The following is a 23,404-nucleotide window of genomic DNA, read 5'->3' on the forward strand; positions in this document are numbered from 1 at the left end:
GGCTGACTGAGACCAGCTCCTAAAGGACAATATATCAGAATAGTGCCTTAGGGCAGCCTCCTGGGACAGCACAGGAACCCCAGCAGGAAGGAAGACAGGTGGGGAGAGGCCGAGATGAGGTGCTTTGGGGGGACAAGGAGGTTCTAAAATTGTCACACAACCAACCCTCTAATTCTTGGTTGAAACCATTCAAATGTACATTTAAAGTTTGTAAACTGTATCTGTTGTGTGAACTGTAGATTTTAAAGAACAAAGCTGGGGAGAGGGGCCAACTCTCCAGGAGCCAAGGCTTGCAGGCTTGGTGCTTGGCATGGCTTTGTAGAGGATTCTGAGACTTTTTTGGCAGAAACCCAGGTGAAGGGGTTTGGGTGCCTCAGGCCTGCTTGCTCTGAGCCAGGGTGAGTGGCCTTGCCATATCAGAGTCAGAGGAAAATCCATCATGCCCAGTCCTATGGCTCTTAGGTAACCAGTACAGATGCACATCTGCCCCTTCCCCAAAGTCTGCTGGTCTGCAGGAGTTTCTTTGGGGAACTAAGGAAGGCGGTTTGCTCCCTCCAGGAAGGCCTGTTAGAGGCATGTGGTGCTGTGCTTGTGGCTCAGACCTTTAATCCCAGCACTTGGGAAGCAGAGGCTGGAGGCTCTCTGGGTTAGAGGCCAGCCTTGGACCCTGTCTCAAAACATAAATAAATAAATAAAATGTAAAAAGCAGGTGGGAGCTAGAGAGATGTCTCACTGGTTAAAGAACACACTGTTTTTGCAGAGAGCTGGAGTTAGGTCCTCAGGGCCCACACAGAGGCTTACAACCACCTTCCAACTCTAGCTCCAGGAGTCCAGCACCTTCTCTTAGCCTCTGTGGGCACTTGAACTAGGAGGTGCACATATCCATACTCAGACAACGCACATAAATGCATAATTCAAAAAAATATAATTTTTTTAAGGAGTCGTGTGGGCTAACTTCCAGGCCCCTTGGATGGTCAGGCCAATCAGACATCACACAGGCAGGGCTGGTTCAACTATTTATTGTGGAGTACTTCACATGCAAGAACACAAATTGAGACAGTATTTGGAAGCAGAGCCAGTGGGGTGGGGGGAACACACTAGCTGTCACTCTGAGTCACCCTCCAGAACCAGCTCTACCCATAGAAACATAAGACAGGGACAAGAACCCGACTCGTGAGACAACAGGATAACAAACTCAATACCATCTTTTCAGCAGCTCCAAAGATCCTCAGATCCTCACAAAGGAAGTGCAAACCCTAAGGAAGAAAATTCTACCCCGGCTCTCCCAGAGAGCCTAGGGTGTGAGTGTGGCAGGAGCAGTAAGGACATGGGGTCCACAGTTGTTCTTGGGAGCCAGGGGAAGCCTAGCTTAGACCCCATGAACGGTAAGGGCTGGGGCTGGGCACTGGGCTAAGTAGGTTCCAGAGGGCCACAAAGGGAGGATCTCCAAGTGGAGACATGTTCCCCTACTGGCCTCCTGTGTGGCTGAGCCCACAGGAAGACCCCAGGCATCCCAACAGCAGACCCCAGGGAGGCTGCAGACTAGCCAGGCAGGGACAAAGGCCCTCACTCTGCCCTGCCAGCCACCTAGGGCTGACCTGGCCCCAAGAGTGCCCATGGCCTGTCCTGAGCCATCTGAGAGACCATCAGTCAGAGGATGGTAGGCAGGGAAGCTTTGTGGTGGGACAAAGGAGCTCATTGCCCCTGGGCCAGTAGGACCTGCCACCTCTTTCTTGGCTGAGCAGTGCTGTGGCAGGAAGCATGGGCCAGGTGGGGAGAAAGGATAATGAGCCAGGTCACAGTCACTCACACTGAGGGGCTGACAGAGTAAGTGGGAGCCAGCCCTGGCCACAGCTACTAAGAAGCCCTTTTAGCTCCAACCCCCCATGTCCCATGTACAGATAAACAAGTTGGAAACTCTCTACCCAACCCCAGCCTGCCTTCTTGGTACCTGGGTAGAGGTCCCTCTAGGGCACCTGGTGACTTTCTTTTACTGCTGCCTGATGGCCAAAAAGGTAGGAAGGAGCAGTCTTCACACTTCAGCATACAATGAACAAGAAAAGGTTAAATACATCCTCAAGAAAATATTTTGACAAAATAAATATTTTAACCTATAATCAGGTGTAATTAGTGCTTATGAGGAGTCCCGGCAATAATTTAGTGTAATTAAGTACACACTCTATCTGTGATTTCTAACACTTGTAGAGGCTGCTGGCTTGAGGGGACCCAGCTTCTAAGGACTTTGCCCACAGATGGTGGGGAACAGGTAGGAAAGAGTCCTCAGGACAGGACAGTTCACAAGAGTTGAACCCCCTTCAGGTCCTCCAGGTCCCCAAGCCCAATCTTGCTTCTGGTAAAGGCCTCAGGCACATGTCACTTCAGCCCACAGATAAGGCAGACCACCTCCAGACATGACGTGTAGAACACAAACCAAACCACCAGCTGGGCTGGTCCCAGCCAGAAAGGTAGCCTCTTGATGCCTGGTGGGAGTCCTTGAGTACCTGCTGTCCCCACAGCAGCCCGGCTTCAGCCAGACCCAGCAGCTACAGTCAGGAGGTTAAGGGACAGCTCTGGACACTGGTTCTAGAAACAGCCTTGTTGGAGACCCCTCCCATCCCCAAGGTGGGCCCACACAGTCTCTCTCCCTGATGGAAGCCTACCTTCCTTTCTATATCACCCATAAATAGGGGGCAGCCTCCTAATTCAGAGAGAGATGCTGGCTTGATTGCTACTGTCCACACGTCTAACTCTTGTAGGCTGTGTGCAGCTGACCCTCACAGACAACCCTTCTAGAACTGTGCCAAAGGCCAGGCTTCCAGGTGTACTGGACCCCCAGCCTCCTCTGCTGTGACAAGCCTTCAGAGGCCTTAGCAGTCAGTCTAGCCTTTGAGGGCTCTGCTCTTGAGAAACACTGACAGAGAAGCTGTGGTTGGCCAAGGGCCCTAAGTAGAGGGTGGAGGTGAGACAGGGGTCAGAGAGGACTGGGCACTTAACAGGTCAGTTGAGCTTCCTGCAGGAGGGGCTTCCTGAGTGCCTTTCACGAGCCAGAATGACATCCTCCACAGGTCCTGCCAGATGAGGCCTCACCAGACCTTCCGGAGATTGCTGAAGGAGAGGTGCTGGGTTGGGCCTGGGGAAGGCCACTTCTGTTTTCATCCTCCGAGCTGCATAGAACCCACACACTGATCTGACTGCAAGTGCAGCCCATTCCCCTCTCCCTACTGGGGTGGGAGCTCAAATGGCAACAGGTATAGTGCTGAGTCCTCCTAACAGTGGGAAAGGCTGGCCACACATGGGTGAGGAATGTGTGGTGACCTGCACAGTATGTAGTAACATAGCTGCAGCAGCAGCTAGACTAAGATTAAAGTAGCACTGAGTCATTTGCTCAGAGCCAGGAAACAAACCAGCAAAGACACAGGACAGGAGCAGGCATCCCCAGCTCTCCTTTGCTCAGACTGAAGCTGTTAGCAAGCTTCAGGATGAAACTGTTGGCTGGGGGATATGTGAGCTGGGGACAGCCACGAAGGCTGAGGCCGTGTCAGGGAGAGGAGAGGAGTGGAGTACGGCTCCCGGTCCTGGGGACCTCCAGGGACAGCACACAGCTACCTTCTGCTGGGCTGCAGATAGCTGTGGGGACTGCTGCAGGCGAGGTCTAGTCATGGATGCATTAATGCCACATAGCCCTCTGTGGACACCAGGACCAGGGTGAATGTGAGTGTGCATGCCCTGCTTGGGGTAGGCTGTCAACCATCTGCAGGGCACATGCTGGCCTCACAGCTGCTGTCACACCAAGAGCCACAGGTCCCTGTCTTGGTCCCAGGCCTGGCAGCTGACTGATGGGGAAATGGATGTGAGGGACCTTCAAGGTAGTAACCCACAGAGCCCACTCAAGTACAGACACTCGGTGCCACAGGTACCACACAGTCTAAGGAGGGAACCCAAGCCTGCAGTGACAAATGCTCAAGCCCTGCTTTCCCAGAGTCCTTGATGGAAGAAGGGTCCAGTGGAGCAGTGTTTGCCTGAAGGAAGCCATGGAGCTAGGCAGAAGCAAGGAGGGGAGATGAGAGGGTCAGTTTAGGAGTGCTGTCCATAAGTGTCAAGGGACTTCCCTGCCTGGCGCTGGCCACTGGCTCTTCCTGGGAAGACTGAAGGCCATGAGAGCCCTTGGGGAGAGGGAAGGCGGGACCTCTGGTCAGTGCTGCTTTCGCCAGCCACACAGAGAGAAGGTGGCAAAGCCGGTCCTGACCAGGGTGGCCTGGGCGCAAACACAGTGGCGTTTCCATGGAGATACAGGTATGCAGGCTGGGGGAGTGGCCAGTGCCCAGTGTCCACTGGGAGAGTCAGTAGTGACCTGCCAGGGTGAGGCAAACCTCAGGACCGCTCACAGGGCAAAGAGCGCATCGTCGGAGCGCTCTGGCTTCTTCCGGGTTGAAGTGTTTGAGGCTGGTGCAGGGGCCTCTGTCGGGGGTGAGGGCAGGTCTGGAACTGTTTCTGCAGCTTTGGCTCTTTCTTCCAGGAACTTATCGAACTCTGCAATACAAACCAAATTGAGGGCCAGGCTTGCTGGGGGTCGCTTAGCTGAAGCCCCATACCCTGGTCTCCAGCTCCAGCGAGTACAACACTGGTCTGGCTGCCCTCTGGCAGGAAGTACATGTGTACAGGAGTGGGGATGAGAGGGACGCTAGAAGAGAGCAACCAGCTAGATCCTATGCTAGATCCTACAGTATTCCCAGTCTGAGGACCGGCCTATGGGAAGTCACCTATTCCTGACTCTGCACATAGAATAGGGGAAAGCTGGATTAGGGGAAGTGAGGGGAGGACCCTATATATTTCTGGAGGCTCCCAGTGCTGAGGAAAGGGTCCAGTAGCCCTCGGTCCCTTCATAGCAAGGCTCTAGAAAACACTGTGTGCAGAGTACCTGCCCCTTCAGGAGCCCAGGGCTCTATCTCCCAGATCAGCACAGGGTGGGGCTGCGAAAATGGGGCAGCACCTGCTGAGACACCACAGGCCCACCCTCACTGACTCAAGGAAGGAAGAGGCTGGAGCGCGGCTGGCAGGTCCTTAGACTGGTCTTAGACACAGGATTTGGAAGAATCCAGGGGAGGGAAAGCATGGGAAACGGTATAGAAGGAAGGTGGAAAGGGGGCGAGGTCAGACCGGAACAGGGCAGGAGCCTCTGTGGAGAACTAGGGATGTTCCCGCCTAACCATCAACTGAGGCCCAGATGCCCAAGAGGCCCTGCACTCTGTGCCTCAGGGCAATTTAGTCCCCAGGAAGGCTAGGGCTCAGGCCCAGCGTCACATGGCTCTAGCCTGTTCAGGGTATGGGGCCAGCCCCTGTGCAGCCCTGAGAGTTGGGAACAGGAGAGCAAGAGGACGGTCAGGCCTACCTTCACTTGTGACACCCTCTTCTAGGTCGTCACCCTTCTGTGGATGGAGTAGAGAATGGCATTAGGGCTCATCCCTGCCCTGCCCACCCCACCACCTATGCCCACCCATGGCTACCCAAGTGAGCTGCTACTTTTCCTGCCTCCAGATTTCTCTTCTTCCTACTAGAGAGGTAGAGAGTAATCTTGGGGAAAAAAAAATTTTGTTTTTTTAAAAAACCAAAACAACAAAAAAGATTCTAGGTTTTGATCTCCTAAAAGGACAAGAAAGAAAAATCCAAAATTTGTGCAGGTTGGTCCCTACCTGGCCAGAGGGGTGAACCCCACCCAGGTTCTGAGGAGAGATGCCAGGTTACCATGAGGCTGAGGCACATCAGTGCAGCCAGCACAGGGATTCTGGAAAGATGCCGTCCACACTAATAGCCAGAGCAGCTTGGGGCCTGCATGGCCTATGCCTGACTCCTGCAGTAAAAGCCAAGAAGCTGCCACCTAGACACACGCCCTCGGTCTCCAAGGAGCAGGGCCAGCCTTCCCAAGCTCCTGCTCTTGCTGCCTAAGGAGGCCATGGAGGCTCTGCATATTTAAGTGGGTTTACACTTGGACAGAGAAGAGCTTATACAAAGGCCCCAGCAGCAGGGTGGAGCTACCTGGGCTTCTCCTGATATATCACTGCCTCGCTGGGAGCCTTGCTAACAAATTCTTTCTGAATCTTGTTTCTTTAGGGTCTCATGATGCCCAGATTGGCCTTGAATTCACCGAGTAACGAAAATTGACCTTATAGTTCTAATCCTCCTGCCTCCATTTCCCAAATGTTGGGCTTATAGGTGTGTGACGCTTTGTCTAGTCTGGGACGGGTCCTGAGACTTTCCGATCCTGCCTCGGTGAGGGACATAATTCTTTCAGGGCACTCCTGGATTTCACAGGACCTTTCAACCTTCCCTGACACCCAGCTGGCTGCCCCCTGGGGCTGTATCTTTAGAAGGCCTGGCCCCCGGGGGAAGAGGCAGTGTTTGCTCCTGACTATAGCTTGCTGCCCTCTGTGTGTGGGAGTTGCCACAGGAAGCCTGTAGCCACCACCTACACCCCAGCTGCTGTGAGTGCACTGCTCTGTAAGGGGCAGGGAGCTGACTTGAGGCCATCTGCAGACACCTCATCTTCTCGCCATCCCAGAAGATGGAGAGACATTCATTTGGGGCACAGCTCATAAACAAAAATGAGAAGATGGGGATGGGGATGGTAGTGAACTTAAAACCAAGCACCTAACTCACTTGTGTGGGGGAGGGGAGAGAAAGAAAAATGAAATGGGGGCTGGAATGCAGCACCCCCCTACCCCACTCGCATGCACAGCGCCATGACTTCAATCCCCAACTTGGGGGAAAAGAAAGGAAACAAAAACCAAAACACAAAAATACCCTCCTCCCTCAAAACAAAAAGCAACGTGAAACAAAAACCGCCAAGCAGAAGGCCCACTCAAACACACACCTCTGCCACTTAAGGGAAGCTGGAGAGGACTCAGTGTGTGTTACAAGTGGTTACAGTGGGCTTTCCAGTGTCCACGAGTGTGAGACAGGACCTGCCCACACTGTATGGAGCTGTGTGGCTGAGGCTGTACCCCGAGCTGGCACCAGCAGATCCATGTGTTGGAAAGAAAGGTGAGCTTTGTGAGCGAGCTGCCCTCGCCTCCCTCCTCCAACCCACCGCTGTGGAGGTGGAGCCCCTGCTACAAGCCCCAAGGCCTGTCCTCAGAAGAACACTTGCCTTGCCACAACCCACACACCAAATGTAAAAGTCAAGTCTCACCAGGTCTGTCCTGAGCCACACCTCAATGTCGTCCATGACAGAGGGCTGCGCAACGGGAATCTATGAAGGCAGAGGCGGCAAGCAGCGGGGTCAGGCAGCCCCCACACAGCCAGGCAAAAGAAGACAGAACACCAGAACAAAGTAAATCGTCAAAAGTAACCCCCAAAACAAAACCAAAATGTACACAGAACAAAACAACTACACAGCACGCACAGGCGGCACAGGCAGCTACATGTGAAATGGCAGGCGAGGAGAGCAATGAGGTGGTAAATTATAAGCAGGGGCTGGTGGCGGCAAAGTACGGGTTCTTGATATGGATAACTTTTTGCTTAGGCGTGTTTGCCTTTTCAGGCCAGAGCTGCCAACACTTTCTAATCTTAGAAAGGACTAGTCATGTAGCAGCCATGACAGGAGAATCAGCTGCCCTCAGCACAGACCACCCCAGGACAAGGGGCTTTCAGGACCGAAGGGAACAGAGGGGAACCAGGGTAGCACCTGCCTAGGCAGGGTGCGGGTTCTTAGGAGGGCCGAGCAGTCCAGCCCTGGGGCCCTGTCTGCTCCAGGAGGTGGCTCTGTGAGTGGGAGAAGGAGCCAGCTGGCATATGCTCCCTTGGTCTGGGAGTGCCCTGCTTCCATAAAGCGGGCTCACTCCGCCTCTATGGGGAAGGCTGCTAAAACGAGGGCTTTGATGACAAGAAAGGACGGAGCGCTTTAGTCTTCTTTCTCTCTTGTGAGGAAAAAAAACCACCACTCAGTAGCCTCAAACGCCTCAGCTTCCTTTTGTCTACCTTTTCTCCTGTCTAAGCTTCAGGGGCTGATGCAAGTAGTCCACTGTGAGCTGCGAGCAGAATACCTAGGGGGCAGCAAGATTTCCCCTCCAACCTGGGTATGGGAGGTGTCATGCTTTGGCCTGAGCCAAGGGCCCTGGAGCAGAGATTCTGGAAAAGATGCAACTGAAATCATTTAAGTTGCTATCAGATATGACAGGATAAGAAGTGAAGGCCTTTAGACCTCTAGAGCCTCACTGAAAAAGGTTGGCTCCCAGCCTAGACAATGAGGTGATGGCCTTTAGTCGGGGCAACCTGCCTCTTTTCCTACCCTGGGACTGAGAGGTGCCTCACCCGGGAGCCTTATTAGTAGTTCAGTATTTCTCGAAGAAGAAGAAGAAAAGATGGTGCTGTGCCCATAGTTGGCTACATTCTAATGTCAAAATCTAGGGTAGCAATAAACTTTAAATAGGCAATAAGAAGACTTGGTGTAAGTAATTCTTAAATAATAATTAAATTAAAAAAAAACCCAAACTCTAACCTGAAAAGGAAGAGAACAAAGAACTCATATTACCAGCTCCTGTTTTGCAGGTTAAAATCTGTGGCCAAAAGGTGTGGCCCCTGCACATGCTGAACAGAGGTTTGCAGCGTCCCCCTCAGCAAGCTGGTGAACCCCAGCTCTGATAACGTGCTCTGTGCCCAAGCTTCACCCTGCCGTGGGCAAGCATTTTCAAAACGGCCCACTAATCACTAGACAGTGTCTCTCTGTGCTGCCATTTTAACCCTCAGACACTTCAAACTGTTGAACTGGATATTGCAGGGAGCTCCCACTCCATGACACGAGTCCTGGTGACAAAGCAAATGATTACTTAGGGTGAGAGCACGGATGCTCAATAGCTGTGCCTGCAGTGCCCACGGCAGATGCCTGCCTTCCCCATCAGAGAACATCAGGACATGGTGGGTGCAATCTGCCATCTCATGACTGCAGGGGTGGGTGGGGTGGGGGGCTTTCTACCGTGACACACTCTTGACACACATGTGCTGTTTTCATGATCTTGGTATCTTTGAACCACAATGTCTGACTAACAGAGGACATGTGCTAGGCCTAGTCTGCAGCTTAGTCAACGATTTCTCCAACAAGAAATGACAGCTGTGGCGGCTGCTGGAGTGCACGTGTGCCCTTTCTGCTTTATCCATCTCAGTCCACCTAGAAGAAACTGAGACGCCATATCTGCAAGCTTTGTTTGGTGTTGGGTAGAACACAGGATCTCCGGCAGGAGGGCTGGACACTTTCACTGTGTTGCTAATTCTCAAGGGTCACAGGCCTAAAGCTTCAGGTTTTTCTTATAATTTTTTAAAAATTGTTAAAAAGTAGAGAGGCAGGGCTGGCTGGAGAGATGGCTCAGTGGTTAAGAGCACTGACTGCTCTTCCAGAGGTCCTGAGTTCAATTCCCAGCAACCACATGGTGGCTCACAACCATCTGTAATGGGGTCCAATGCCCTCTTCTGGTGTGTCCGACGACAGCTACAGTGTACACATATACATAAAATAAATAAATAACTCTTTAAAAAACAACAACAACAAAGTAGAGAGGCTGGGCCTTTGATCCCAGAGCTTGGGAGGCAGAGAACTCTGTGAGTTCAAAGCCAGTCTGGTCTACATAGTGAGTTCCAGGACAGCCAGCACTATGTATAGAGACCCTGCCTCAAAAAAAGAAATAGAAAAAGTAGAGGGCTGGGGAGTAATTCAGAAGCAGGGCACTTGCATGCCATGCATGCAACTCTGGGTTTAGTGCATGTCATAAAAGCCAGCAAAGAGCTGACGGGAGCCCTGCAGAGGCAGCATCCGGGACACCACAGCTGGACTCCACCTGGGCACAGTGCACAGCTGTCGGCTGGGGGCAAGGCGTGGCTCTTTGAGCCATTTCTTCAATACAGAAAGCCAGCCTCTTCTGCTTCAGAAGCCTCAGCTGTGTGGGTAGACGTGGAGGATTTGGCCTGGGCCCTCCAAGGGTTGGCCTCCACTTCCTCATCTGGGAACTGGGTGACTGCAATGTGGTTCTCTGAGTCTTCCACTCCTGAGTCAGGATCCCCCATCTTCCAGGTTTGAGTTTCTGTGCTCTAAGGTAGAAACTCAAGGGAGTCTGGTCACTGGAACTGAGTCTCTTGGGCCTCAGGGCGCATTCTGAGGAGGCGGGTGTTGCTTATCAGCTAGGCTAACATAAGGTAGGGGGCTGATACAGGAGCAGAGCTAGGAACCTGCTCTGGGAAGCAGGCAGAGTATCCCTTTCCCCACATAGGCACACCCAGATCCAGACCCAACATGTATACTCACTGGAAAACACAGCCCCTGGAGGCCCAGAACAAGGGAGAAACACCCCCTACTCCACCCCACCCCTGGCTGATAGAGGGACAGGGACATGGCAGAAGTCTTGGTGTGCTTCTGCCCTGTGGCTTTGAGTAAGTCACCAGGCCCATGGGTGCCTTAGCATCATATCCTTCACATGAAGGGCTCATCCTGCAACCCCCTAGGAAGCTGTGGTTTTCACATGCCATGGTTTTAGCATCTTCTTGGAGCCTGGTCCAAGCTGCAGGCTGTTAGAGGAGGTTGAAGAGAGATGAGAGAGACAGACAGGAGGAGGCGAAGAGAAAGGACTCCACCTAGAATACCCTCCCACAGAGACCAAGGTCAAATTCTGGTCCAAGTGAACATGGCGTCCACCCTTGTAACAACAACCAGTCCATCTTATGGAGTCCAAAGAGACTCAGACAGCGCTGATGCTAGGGTGGCAAGTTAGGTTCTGGGTGGTGGGCAGAAGTCAGGAGCATCAGGCAGGGCCACTCCAACTTAGGAACAGAGGAGGGGAGGTGCTGTCACTGGATCCAACCAGTTTTGGTTTTCTGGGGTTTGTTTAGTTTTGGTTTTTCCTTTGGTTTTATGTCTGGGTGTCTGCCAGGTTACAGAGTGGGGATCCCTAGTGCTAGCCTCTCACAGCAATAGGCTTTCATCACTGTTTTTATTTTTAATTGTGTGTGCGTGTGCTTGTGCGTGTCTGTGTGGGGTATGTGCATGTAAGTACATGGGCTCATGGAACCCAGAAGAGGGCATCAGAGTCTCTGGAGCTGTGTCATAGCCACTGTGAGTGGCCCAGTGTGAATGCTGGGAGCTGAACTCGGGTTCTATACAGGAGCAGTGGGTGCTTTTAACTGTTGAGCCATCTCTCCAGCCCTGCTTTTTAGAACCCACTATTTTTGGTCTTCCTTGCCCTGCCCCTTTGGTTAGGGAGCAACATAGGACCATGAATGAGTGTCGGGGGAATAGTCTACTACTTCTGTTCTTGCTTTGACATTATTATTGTTGTTGTTATGGTTACTTCTACTTGTATGAGTGTGTATATGACAAGGTCCCATTATTCAACTTGGACTGGTCTCTGTGTAGCCCAGGCTGGCTCACACCACGAGCCTCCCGTCTCAGCCTGCCTAGTGCTGAGACCAGAGGTGTGTTTTACCATACCAGCATTCATGCTCTGGATTTCCCTGCTTGTACCCTGGAAGTAGGAGATGATCCCAAGTGATCACCAGCCAGAAGTAGCAGAAAAGATTCAAAGGCAGGAAGGGAGGACAAGGAAGGCCACTGATCCTGGCTCAAGCCAGATCTTGCCTACCTTCACCTGCCAACGCACTACACTTAGTGTAGTGACCTAACTGTACAAGCTGTCCTCACTCCTGAAGTTCCAGGAGAGGACAGAACTCTTCCACAGTTGTTCCCAGCTCCAAGCATGAAAGGACGCCTACCTGCTCAGTGGTGAAGTTTATATTTGGAGCTATCTCTAGAGGAGTCGTGAAACTTTGTGACACTCTACCCCAACCCAAAGGGAGGGATGTTCTAAAGCTCCTGGTGTCACTCAGCAGTACACAAAGTTTCCATATGAAGAATTTGTACTTGAGAGGTTTGGAAAGGTAGGATTTCTATACTACAGGAAATAAGGCAAAGCAGTTAACACACATTGTTTTAACAGGGAGAAAACTGTGGGCAGGAAGGAGACACACTAAGTTAGCTGTTAGTTGGGCTTGTTTCTGGAAAGTTGAAGGCTGGGGCTCTATACAGGAAGGGAAGGGTAGAGATGGCTGGCGTGGACAAAGACAGGCACCATCACCAGCTGCCCAGGTCACATCAGGTAGTTTGCAGGGCAGTATCCTTTTTTGCAGGGCTAACAGGCACAAGGGCACACAGCTAGATCTTCTCAATTTGGACAACTGAGATTCCGTTTTAAGAAGCCTGCCCTAAGGCCAGGGTCCAGGCAACCCACACTTGCAGGGTAGCCCCCTTCAGTTGAAGAAACGACTGCTTTCTTACTCAGGGTGGGTGTGTACTGTGGTGGGAGAGGGAGAGCTGGGGCACCACTGAAGGAGCCTGCAGACCCTGTTTGCACCTGGGGCCTACTCCTTTCTTAAGCAGGTGACCCCTGTGCTGCAAGCAGCCTGTCACTTAAAAATCCTACATGGACAGCAGCACACCTGGGTCGCTCCTGGCCTGACACCAAGGCCTAGATATGTATCTGACTTAGCACATATGTCTGGAGGGCAAAGATCCACATGCTTATTTCTTTGTATCCTCCCTCACCTGCACATGCACCTAGAAATTTGATTTTTGTCCCTGGGGGTGACGTGGTCAGCCTGAGGCACACAACCTGGGACCCAGCTCAGGGCCATCTGAATGGATAAGGTGGGAACGACCCTCCCAAGCCTTGGTCACAAAAGCTCTATATGAGAGTACACTGTCGTGTGATATAAGCTTTCCCAGATTTATCCTCTTTTTCCTCTCTTACTATCATCTACACATTTCTGCAAGAGATCTCCAGGCCACGTGTGAGACTCTATCATACTATAGAAGCCCACCAAGCCTAGGCTTGCCAAATTCCCAGGCACAGGGCAAGAGGGAGCTTCTCTGACTGGCCATATGTGGAGTCCTCTTACAATGGCCCCTCCAATTGGGCACAAGCCATGATTACTTGTGCTCATCCTGGAAAAATGAATACTGCCGAGAACTCCAGAGTCTGCTGGAGAAGGGAAAGGACCCCCTCACACCTGCAAACATCCTAGCCCATGAAGACCCAGGGGCATAGGCTCAACAAAATACCAGGGAAGATGTTTCCAGAGCTGGAAGTCTGGGCCCTTATAGAGATTCTACATAGACACAGGGGGAGATTTGGTACCCAGAACAAGTGTGTGTTCTGTGTCCTGTCTGGTCACAAGGACTGGGCAGGTGGCAAGAGGGAGGTGCTGACTGTTGCACTGTGAGGGGCTGGGGTAGGCAGCGAGCTCACTCAGCTCTGGCTCCTCACCATTCCTTGGGTCATGAGCCAGCTGTCTATGGGCTGCAGGTCAGAGTCCCCACCTCTCCCTCTCTGTTGGACCAAGGACAGAAAAGTCCCAAAAAGAAAAGTCATACCACATATTGTAAAAGAGAAAAGTCATTGTTCAGATTTGATCATCTGTCACACAAGGAAATGTGATCTGATGCTTCCCACCCTTGCCCTAGCACACACCCTGCCTACATGCCTGGAAAAGAAGAGGAGGAAAATTCAACCATCATAGCCCTAGGCTGGATAACAAAATGTTCATGCTGACTGTTCTCAAACGCCTGGAGGCTTCCAAACAGTCTGAGAGGTCAGAATACCAGAGTGGACAGGTCCTTTCCTTTCCCTTTCCCTTTCCCTTTCCCTTTCCCTTTCCTTTCCTTTCCTTTCCTTTCCTTTCCTTTCCTTTTCTTTCCTTCTTTCTTTCTTTCTTTCTTTCTTTCTTTCTTTCTTCCTTCCTTCCTTCCTTCCTTCCTCTCTTTTTCTTTTTTCTTTTCTTTCCTTCCTTCCCTTCCTTCCTTCCTTCCTCTCTCTCTCCTTCCTCCCTCCCCCTTCCTTTCTTTCTTTCTCTTTCTTTCTTTCTTTCTTTCTTTCTTTCTTTCTTTCTTTCTTTCTTTCTTCCTTCCTTCCTTCCTTCCTTCCTTCCTTCCTTCCTTCCTTCCTTTCTTTCTTTCTTCCTTTCTTTCCCTAGGCTGACCTGGTGTTCCCAATCCCCATGTCTCAGTCCTCTGGAATTACGTTTGTTGCCTGGCTGAAGGGGTCAGCTTTCAGAGAACTAGCCTTTTCTAATTCACTCTGCTTTTTTTTTTCTTTTCTGCATCCTACTTGCCCACGTATTTTTTCCTTAATTCTCGACTTGAACGCTGAATTCAGCATACTCTTCCTTGCTTTCTTATGTTTATGTGTTTGTTTATTTGTGCTGCTGATCCCAGAACATTGTACACACTAAATAAGTGAGCTACACCCACAGACCTCCTGCATTAAAAAGCAAAATAAAACAAAAAACTATTCATGGGCTAGAGAGATGGATCCGTGGTTAAGAGCACTGACTGCTCTTCCAGAGGTCCTGAGTTCAATTCCCAGCAACCACATGATGGCTCATAACCATCTGTAGTGGGATCTGATGCCCTCTTCTGGTGCGTCTGAAGACAGCTACAGTGTACTCATATATATAATTTTTTTAAAGAAGCTATTCATTTTGTATGTGCACACATACATGCATGTCTGTGCATGCATGCCACTCTGCAGGCAGAGGTCAGAGGGTAACTTGTAGGAGTCAGCTGCTTCTTCCCACCTTGTGGTTCTCAGGATGTAAGTCAAGTATAAAGCTGGCAATAAGTGCCTTTACCTACGGAGTCATTTTGCCAGCCCTCTCCTGCTTCTTTAAAGGGTATAGCTAGAGGTGGGGGGGTCTTATTTGCAGCAGTGTTGCTACACAAACTTCTCTTCTTTGCTTTGTTCTTGATGCCAGGACAGCATGGCCTAGGAAGGGTCAGGGTAGCATGCAGATGTGTTCACATACAGATACACACATGACTATCCCATGTGCTGCCAGTCTTTATTGCTGAGGCCAGTCCTTGCCCCAGTAACAACAGGAACAGCAGTCTGCCTACTATCATTGGTAAATCTGCTGAAATCAGCAAGACCTTTGTAAACAAGGAGCCAGGCCAAGCCACGCATTTAAAGGCTGACGGGTGAGAAACAGACCACGTCTCCTGGACTTGGACCCAGGCCTGGGCACTGATAATGGCCTGGGTCGGAGCAGGACACATCTGGCATGGTGGGGTGATGAGCACAGAGCCTGCTGGAGAACAAGGCTGCTCCAAACTGAGGTGAGTCAGAGGAGGGGGTCACCCTCATCTTCACTAGGCAGTACACTGGCAGGACCCTGGCCTAGTTCTTTAATTTTCTTGCTGTGTTCAATGGCAGAGATAGTCTAAGTAATTGGAGAAAGAATGGAGACTACTGTGTAATATGATCAATGTCACAGTTGGCCACCACTATGCAACGGTGGTATGCCGAGAGCAAGGCAGTGGGTGGGCTCTTCTGCACCTCCTGGAAGCCACTACAGAGTTACATACACCAGCTCAGAGTCCCCACCCTCAAGACCAAGCCTTTCCATTATGCCAGGGATAATGTACTGTCCCCACCAGTCCCTTTACACAAGGACCACAGGAGGCTAAGATCTGGTTGCAGGAAGCAAAGGGCCCTTCCTTGTCCAGTGAATGGGTGGGCACAGTCCCCTGTCATTCCAGCCCAGGGGGTCCTGGGAGCCGTCTTCTTCCTTGCCAGGCTGACAGGCATGCATTCCCATACATTTCCTGGGCAAACTCAAAAGAGAATATCTGTGTATCAAGTGCATAGGGTCTTCTCCCCTGGGAGCCTTTTCCCCTGGGATCTGACTGCTCACAGGAACTGGCTGTGGTTTGGGGCAATTTCATCCTTTATTTCAAAACCTTCTGACTCTTGGCTTGACTCTTTCCAGGCCTAGCATGTGACAGGACACTACCCAAGCCACCTCACAGACAAGTACTGACCCTCAACTGTCCTCCCCTGGAATCGGTACCACTTTGATTGGCCAGGAGTGAGGTGGCTCAGATCAGCACTTACTGTCCTTGTGAGGATCAATATTTTATCTGTGCACTACCCACCACCCAGAGGTGCTCTGTGGGACCTTCCCTGGGCTGTCTCTGTCATCTTCTGCTGAACTATCCAGCCAACTTTCCCAAACTGCCTGTCTTTATCTCCTCATCTCCAGAAGACTGTGGGCAGCACACAGGTGTGAAGACCTACCATTTCTGAGTTCTGTTTCCGATTGTCAAGTGCAGAAGCGAGTCCTCCAACAGCCTGGGGATCCTCATAGGTGACCCTGAAGAAAAGCAGTGCAAATGAGTTCCCTCCCAGTGGGTGCAGAGCTGTGCTGTGACCTGTAATCTTTTCCTATCTCATGGTGCTTGCGTCAGGTGTGATCTTGGCCTGCAGCAAAGGCTAAGGACCCAGCAGATGCTAGGTGGAGGTAAGTTTTGGCACCAGCTCACACCTAGAGTCGGTCTTCTAAGACCTGGGATACTATGCTTTTCAAACATCCCTGCCTTGAGTAACAATATTGAAGCTCAAGAGAAAGATGTCAAAAATATTCTGGTCATCAAGGAAGGGGCTTCAGAAGACTAAGTAACTATGTTACAAGCACCAGCCCCCACTGTGCTACTTCCAGATGGAGGGGCTGTCCACTCTGGAGTCAGTATCCCCTTTGTGTATGGCTTGCCTTGCCCGAACTGCTTGGAGAAGCCTCTGCCCTGAAGTTTTCTGTTTTGTGTTTTGCCTTCAATTGGTTGTATGCTGGGAGCAGGTCTGGCTGCCTGCTTTGGGTGGAGGGGCTGAACGAGGCAGCCATGTTAGGTCAGTACGCTTTCTCCTCAGCCCTAAGAGGGCTGTAGAAAAGAAAAAAAAACAACCTGTGACAAACAGAACAGACAACCCTGGGGCAGAGGAGAAGGGGAGACGAGGCTGGCACTCACTCAGTTTTAGCAGTTAACAATTCCTGACTGTGATATTTTTATGTCTCTAGAAGTCTTAAATCTGGTAAAGAAAGGGCTGCTTCTCCTTTTAATGTGACCATGCTGGGACAACACCCCCTCACCCACTAATATCTGCAGAAAGCCACTGGGAAGAGCCCCACATACGTTTTTCGCTGTTCAGCCAAGGAGTTTCCTCTGGTCTGGGCAAACATGTCAAAACCATCTTGTGGCTTGCACTGCTGAAGTGAACTGAGGGTGCCACTGACACTCTCTGTCCCCAAGTCTGTGACAGCAAAACAAGAACCAGACAACAAATGCAGGTTGTATAAAAAGCTGGTAAAAATTGTTTTATTATTGTATTATTATCATTGCCTGGCTGGCTGTCTCTGAGTGTCTGTGTGTCTGGAGGCATGTAACTCATAAGACTTGCATACCAAGTATCTTTATCCACCGAGCCATCATCTTGTTGGCCCCAAAATATGAGTTTTTGATGGAGTGCCCCCAAAAGTCAGGATAGTAGTCTAGTGGGTTACGACACTGTGTGAGAAGGTGTCCTCAGCTCCCAGGACAGCATACACAAGAACCAGGGCAAGCAAGGTGGGAGACAGGCTTTGCCCTGAATCTGAAACTGCTCAAGGAGGGAGAGGTGTCCAGGACAGAGAGGAGACTGCTGCTGGTGAGAGGATGAGCAGGGGAGCAGCTTCCTCAGGCCCTGCCCCACCACGTCCACTCAGACACAGAGTCTCAGGGTCTGGGAGTTACACCCTAGGTACACAGAGCCAGAGCCATGCATTGGAAGTGTGAGCCCTTGGGTGGAATGCACGACTAAAGAGGGAGATCAGAGCTGAGCATAAGGTAAAGCGTCAAATGGAAAAGCGGCAGATACACTGTGAATTCTAGGTATTAAACGTGGTGGCTTACACTGGAGCTCCCAGCACTTGAGAGGCTGAGACAGGAGGTTTGCTGTGAATTCAAGACCAGCCTGGGCTACATATTGAGTTCCAGGCAGGCTATTCAAAAAGCCAGGCCAATATAGGACCAGTGAGATTGCTCAGCAAATAAAGAGACTTGCCACCAAGGTGGATGCTCGGCATTTAATCCTTAAAATCTACATGGTAGAAGGAAAGACCCAATTCTCGCAAGTTGTCCTTTTATCTCCATATGTGCATATACACAAACTATCTTTCTCATACATACACACACACTAAATAAATAAATCATTATAATTTAAATTTATATATACATACATACACGTGAAACACATATAAATATATGTCATCAGCTAGATAGATTGAAAGGACAGACATCTATTCTACCTTGTAGCTACAGAGAAAACTGAGACGCCAAAATTGTAACAACTGACAGGCCACTGAATAAAAGTTTAATTGAAGTGAAATGAATTATAGAATTATTAGAAAAAGAAAACATAAAATCAAAGTAGAGGAGAGAATTTTGAAGGCCATGGCTGTTAGCTTCACCAATATTAGAATTTCATTTTCTATAATTTGGTATAAATGAAACATACAGAGTCATTCACACACTGTCACTGTGGAAAAGGGAGGCGGTTCTCCTAAATTTCATACACTAGAACACTTTAGATTGATGGTACAGTTTGAGGTAGGCAAATATATCACACCACCACTTTCTGACTGCTAGCCCTGTGCAGACATTGCCAATCCATCCCAGATTCATCTTTTAGGGATTGATGTATAACAGTTAGCTTTAATTGTCAACTTCATATACTCTAGAATCACCTGAGAAGAGAATCTCGATGAGGAACTCTTTAAATCAGGTTAGAACTGTGGACACATTTGGGGGGGTTGTTTTGATTGCATTAACAGAAGTGGGGAGACCCATCCATTTTGAATAGCAAGATTCCCAGAGTTTGGGTTCTGGACTGTAAAATATAGAGGTGGGGGCTGAGTACAAATAAGTGTACGTATTCATTCTCTCTGCTCTTAGCTGTGGATGTGACTAGCTGCTTCAAGTTCCTGCCTTGACCTTCCTACAATGGACTGTAACTTGGAAGTGTAAGCCAAATATACGTCAGTCTCCTATGTTGCTTTTTTGTCAGGGTAATTATTACAGTTACGGAAATGAAACTGGGACCGTGTGGCTGTAGCTGCCCTTCAGACCTATGTTCTGAGCAGCCAGCCAGTGAGATAAGACACTTGCCACCTTTAGCCTGGTTAACAGTGACGAACAAATCATTACAGGCACAAAGAATAAATACTCCAGATACAACGTGGCAGATTACTCATCTTCTGAAAAGGAAACAACTTCTACATCGTTAGAACGTCCTCACCTCTACTTTCCAACAAAGGCTTAAACTTCAGATTTCAGGAAGGAGGTTATAAAAAGAAGGTGGTATAACTGGCTGGGACTCAGAGACACACCTTCATGTGGACCACTGCAAAGGCCTTCTCTGACCTTCCAACAAAGAGAAAGACATCCAGGGAGGGAGGGAGGGAGGGAGGGAGGGAGGGAGGAGGCCCTTCCCTCCACGTTAGGACACTTACCCAAGCCTGCGAGTTGGGAGGAGAGAGAAGATGGGGGTGCTGTGCTCCCCACCATGGGGCTAACCACAGCGGGGGAGCCGGGGCCCAGGTCTATTAAGTTGTCTTCAGTAACTTCGCTTAGTACCTGTCAGGACATGAGATTGACATGAGGTCAGCCCTGGGGCTACGCTCCAGCAACCCCATACAGATCTGCATGCACTCACGAGGAAGGGCATCAAAGCTGTCCAACCAATGGAGGATGGGTCTCCTTACCTACCTTAAGGATTCACTGTGGACTCAGGTTAGCGGTGAGCCTCGTGCCCTTCCCTCCTCCCTCACGGAAGGTATACTGAATCACTAAAATGCTGCCTCACTAATGACCGTAGACTGTATTCCTTCTGCCTTTCCCATCAGGATGCCTGCTAGCTCTCCAGCTTCTTTTCAAACAGAGCTTGCTCTGTGCTTACCCAAGCATTTGTATTTGGTTCCAGTTGGAAAGCTAGAAGTGAGGCCCAAGTAGGCCAAGCTCTACACACTCTGATGTGTATGAGTGAGTGCCCGCCTCAGAAGACAAGGGAGCTCCAAGAACACTTACTCCATTGCTGGCATTCTGAACGGATCGGCCGGACCTGTACCTCTCGAACCTAATGGGAAAGAGAGCAGACATAGGAGGAAGTGAGTGAGGCCCAAAGGGCTGGGCCCATAGTCCTGAGAACACTGGGACCCAGCAGAGGCAGGAGACTGGCCAGTACTGTTAGTGGAGGGGACCTCACATGTTCAATGTGTCATGCTTTCCTGAACACAGGCTCCTGTCTTACAGGTTAGGTCCACTGTCTCTCCCATAAGCACCCTGAGCGGGCATCAGAAAGAGGGTATTTATTAGCTGGTTCTAGGAGGCCACCAGAAGCCTCCCTAGTCATCTTCTCACACATCTGGCCCTAATGCTCCTCCAGTCTCTGAAGGTGTGACAGGGTCACCAGGTCTCCACATGGTCATTTGTGAAGCCTGGCAGGGAAGTGCAGAGCTCCCTCTACTCCACAGAACTCTGTTTGAGGGTAATAAGCTGTGGCTAAAAATACCCCCAGCCCAACCTCAGGAAGAGAAGGGGGAACCTGGAGAAAGGCCTTGCTAGAAACCATAAGATGTTTTGTGCCACCTACCTAAGTGCTGCCAGGAAGCCAAGATGAAGCAGGCCCTGCCAGGGACACTCTGCTTCACACCCAGGCAGCAGATGGCTACAAAGGGAGCTTAGCTGAGAGCAACTGAAGACAAGCAGCCCCCTCTGCCAGAAGTCATCCTTACACCTGGGAGAAGCTGTGAAGTGTCCATAGAGGATAACAGACCCTGTTCTGCATCATATTTAAAGCTCCAAATGGCACAGACAAAGGGGAAGCCAACCAGCTCACTCCAGCCACAGCCTGGGAAACTAGAGACCAGAGAGGCACTGCTCTATGCTGCCAGCCCAGTAGGTGTGATCAGCATCTGGGACAAAGGACCAGAAGGAACAGTCTGACTAGGTGTACACAGAGGGGCTTGTTTGGTTTGAATTTTAGAGGGTTTATTGTAGATGCACAGGTGGGGCTCAAAAGAGCAGAGTTGTGTGGCAAAGAGGGGTGCTTTAGGTAAGAGTGGAAAACACCAGTGTACCAGAGAAAGCATGCTTAGGCTCTGGCCAGCATCTGAAAGAAAGAAAGAAAAAAAAAACGGAAAAGAAGACAGGCTTGACTCAAGGTGGGCAGACCTAAGTGAACCATGGCAGCTCCGAGACTGCACCCTTCATTTATTTGTTTGTTTATTTATTTGTTTGTTTGTTTTTATAGGTCAGGGATAGTGACACATGCCTTTAATCCTAGCACTTAGGAGGTACAGGCAGGAGATCTTTATGAGTTCAAGGCCCGCCTGTTCTACAAAGTTTGTGCCAGGACAGCCAGGACTACATAGAGAGATCCTGTTTTAAAAACAAACAAACAAATAAACAAACACAACAACAACATCAACAAAACCTCCCACAAGATTTGCAGGAGCCAGAGGAGTGAAGGACACCAGAACAAGTCCCACAGGTCCTCTATGTGAGTCTGTGCTAGGTCCTCTGCATGGGTCTGTGCTAGGTCCTCTGCGTGGGTCTGTGCTAGGTCCTCTGCGTGGGTCTGTGCTAGGTCCTCTGCGTGGGTCTGTGCTAGGTCCTCTGCGTGGGTCTGTGCTAGGTCCTCTGCATGGGTCTGTGCTAGGTCCTCTGCGTGGGTCTGTGCTAGGTCCTCTGCATGTGTCTGTGCTAGGTCCTCTGCGTGGGTCTGTGCTAGGTCCTCTGCATGGGCCTGTGCTAGGTCCTCTATGTGAATCTGTGCTAGGTTCTCTGCATGGGTCTGTGCTAGGTCCTCTGCGTGTGTCTGTGCTAGGTCCTCTGCATGTGTCTGTGCTAGGTCCTCTGCGTGGGTCTGTGCTAGGTCCTCTGTGTGGGTCTGTGCTAGGTCCTCTGTGTGGGTCTGTGCTAGGTCCTCTGTCTGTATGTTATGGTGTTAACTTGGTGTTTTAGCTGGACTCCTAACAGTAGGAGTAGGGGGTGGTGTCTCTGACTCTTTGGCCTGCTCTTGGGACACCTCTCCTCCTCCTCACCTTGGTATGAGGGTTTGTGTCGAGTCTTATCCCACCTTATATGCTGAACTCAGTTGATATCCCTGGGAGACCTGCTCTTTTCTGAAGGGACAGAGGAGGAAGGAATGGATCTGAGGGAGAGGGGGTGGGGACTGGGCGGAGTCAAAGGAGGTATTGAAAAAAATAAATAAAACAAAAACAAAACAAAAAGAGAACTAGAAAGACTACATGGGCATGGTGGTGGGTAACTGTAATCTGAGCATTTGGGGAGAGACTGGGGCAGGAAGGTCAAGAGTTCAAGGCCAGTCTGAGACACGTGTGTGTGTGTGTGTGTGTGTGTGTGTGTGTGTGTGTGTGTTGCAGAGGTGCTTCTGACATCTTTGTAATGCAGCCCAATGGGCTTATGGGCAGCAGTCACACATCACACATTATTTCCTGCTGTACATCTCCAGTGAAGGGTTACATGGAACTACTGGGTTAGAGAGCCTCCAAAGCAAACAGTGCCTGTGTTCTGTTCTTACTTATGTCATAGCACTGTCCTCTGACAAACTTATACAGAAACCTGCCAGTCAGCAGAGTGAGTGGCTACAGCCTCCAAGGGGCTCACACTGCTGTCAGGCTCCTTTAATGGAGAAGGCTGGCCTAGAGTCAAAGCAAGCCACAACCCTGGGCCAATTGGGAAGTGCCTAAATCGGTACAGATGGGAGCAGTTTTCCACACTACCCACGTAAAGCTAGGTCCAGAAGAAACCAAAAAAAAAAAACCAACTTTGTCCTGTGGGAGGCTTCGGGAAGAAAAAAGAGGGTTCAAGTTTATCACTTTAAGTGGTTTGGCTGCAGGAAGAAGTGAAGAAAAGTGTGTTTCCCCAGAGAAACAGTGCTCACATCCAGCCTACTTCACTCAATACCCCAGAAGTACTGACATTTACAAAGGGAATGATCTTTTTTCAAGACTAGAAATAGAGGAAATCCTGTTCTTTAGTAAAGGTTCCCCTCCCCCAGTCCTTTTCAAATTCAAAGGATCATCAAAGGAGCAGGTGCAAACCCTGTCTCAGCCCTCCCTGGGACTCACAGGGAGCAGAGGTGGAGGCTGCAGTCAGCTGCCTGCTCTTCTGTTCTCTGGAGAACAAGAAGCACTTTTTCTGTCATCCAAGAGCAAATGAGCATCTCTGATGACTACTCCCCACCTCTAACACCTCCCAGGCTCCCAGGCTCCTCTCCCTGCTTTGTTTATGAATGAACTTCCTCTGATACACCAATCATCTTCTCAAGGAGAAGACCCCGAGGACTTTGCCCCACCTCTCATAGCGGAGGAAGACATTGTTGAGGTCATCGTTGACGTGCAGCAGCTCCTCGGTGACCTCCTCATTGGACACTCGGGAGATGAGCTCCACTATGCGGTGCTGCATGGCTCGGCAGGTCCTGTTCAATTCCTAGGGAACATATGCACTTCTGGCAGGGCCTGCTGGGAATGCTTTTCTCAC

The 23,404-nt window shown here is 50.4% G+C and overlaps 1 protein-coding gene across 10 annotated transcripts in view; it reads right to left on the bottom strand.

Moving 5' to 3' along the window:
* Positions 1 to 1,002: 1,002 nt before the first annotated feature.
* Tom1l2 (target of myb1-like 2 (chicken)) overlaps positions 1,003 to 23,404 on the bottom strand; it is a 126,219-nt gene continuing 103,817 nt past the window's right edge. For 4 of the 10 annotated variants that reach the window (XM_006532861.4, XM_011248907.3, XM_030245804.1 and 1 more), the window contains 9 exons: positions 23,220 to 23,353; positions 19,925 to 19,973; positions 19,351 to 19,474; positions 16,997 to 17,114; positions 16,107 to 16,182; positions 13,299 to 13,361; positions 7,187 to 7,246; positions 5,390 to 5,426; positions 1,004 to 4,530 (listed from right to left, as the gene is read on the bottom strand). In XM_006532861.4, coding sequence (XP_006532924.1) covers positions 4,382 to 4,530; positions 5,390 to 5,426; positions 7,187 to 7,246; positions 13,299 to 13,361; positions 16,107 to 16,182; positions 16,997 to 17,114; positions 19,351 to 19,474; positions 19,925 to 19,973; positions 23,220 to 23,353 — 810 coding nt within the window. In that variant the 3' untranslated portion in view covers positions 1,004 to 4,381. Of the gene's footprint in view, positions 4,531 to 5,389; positions 5,427 to 7,186; positions 7,247 to 8,736; positions 8,800 to 13,298; positions 13,362 to 14,161; positions 16,183 to 16,996; positions 17,115 to 19,350; positions 19,475 to 19,924; positions 19,974 to 23,219; positions 23,354 to 23,404 lie in introns of those variants that run through there. The other 6 variants (XM_011248906.3, NM_153080.3, NM_001039092.4 and 3 more) reach the window with 6 other exon arrangements.

Source organism: Mus musculus, chromosome 11 (genome assembly GCF_000001635.26).
Source record: "Mus musculus strain C57BL/6J chromosome 11, GRCm38.p6 C57BL/6J".
Lineage (NCBI taxonomy): Eukaryota > Metazoa > Chordata > Mammalia > Rodentia > Muridae > Mus > Mus musculus.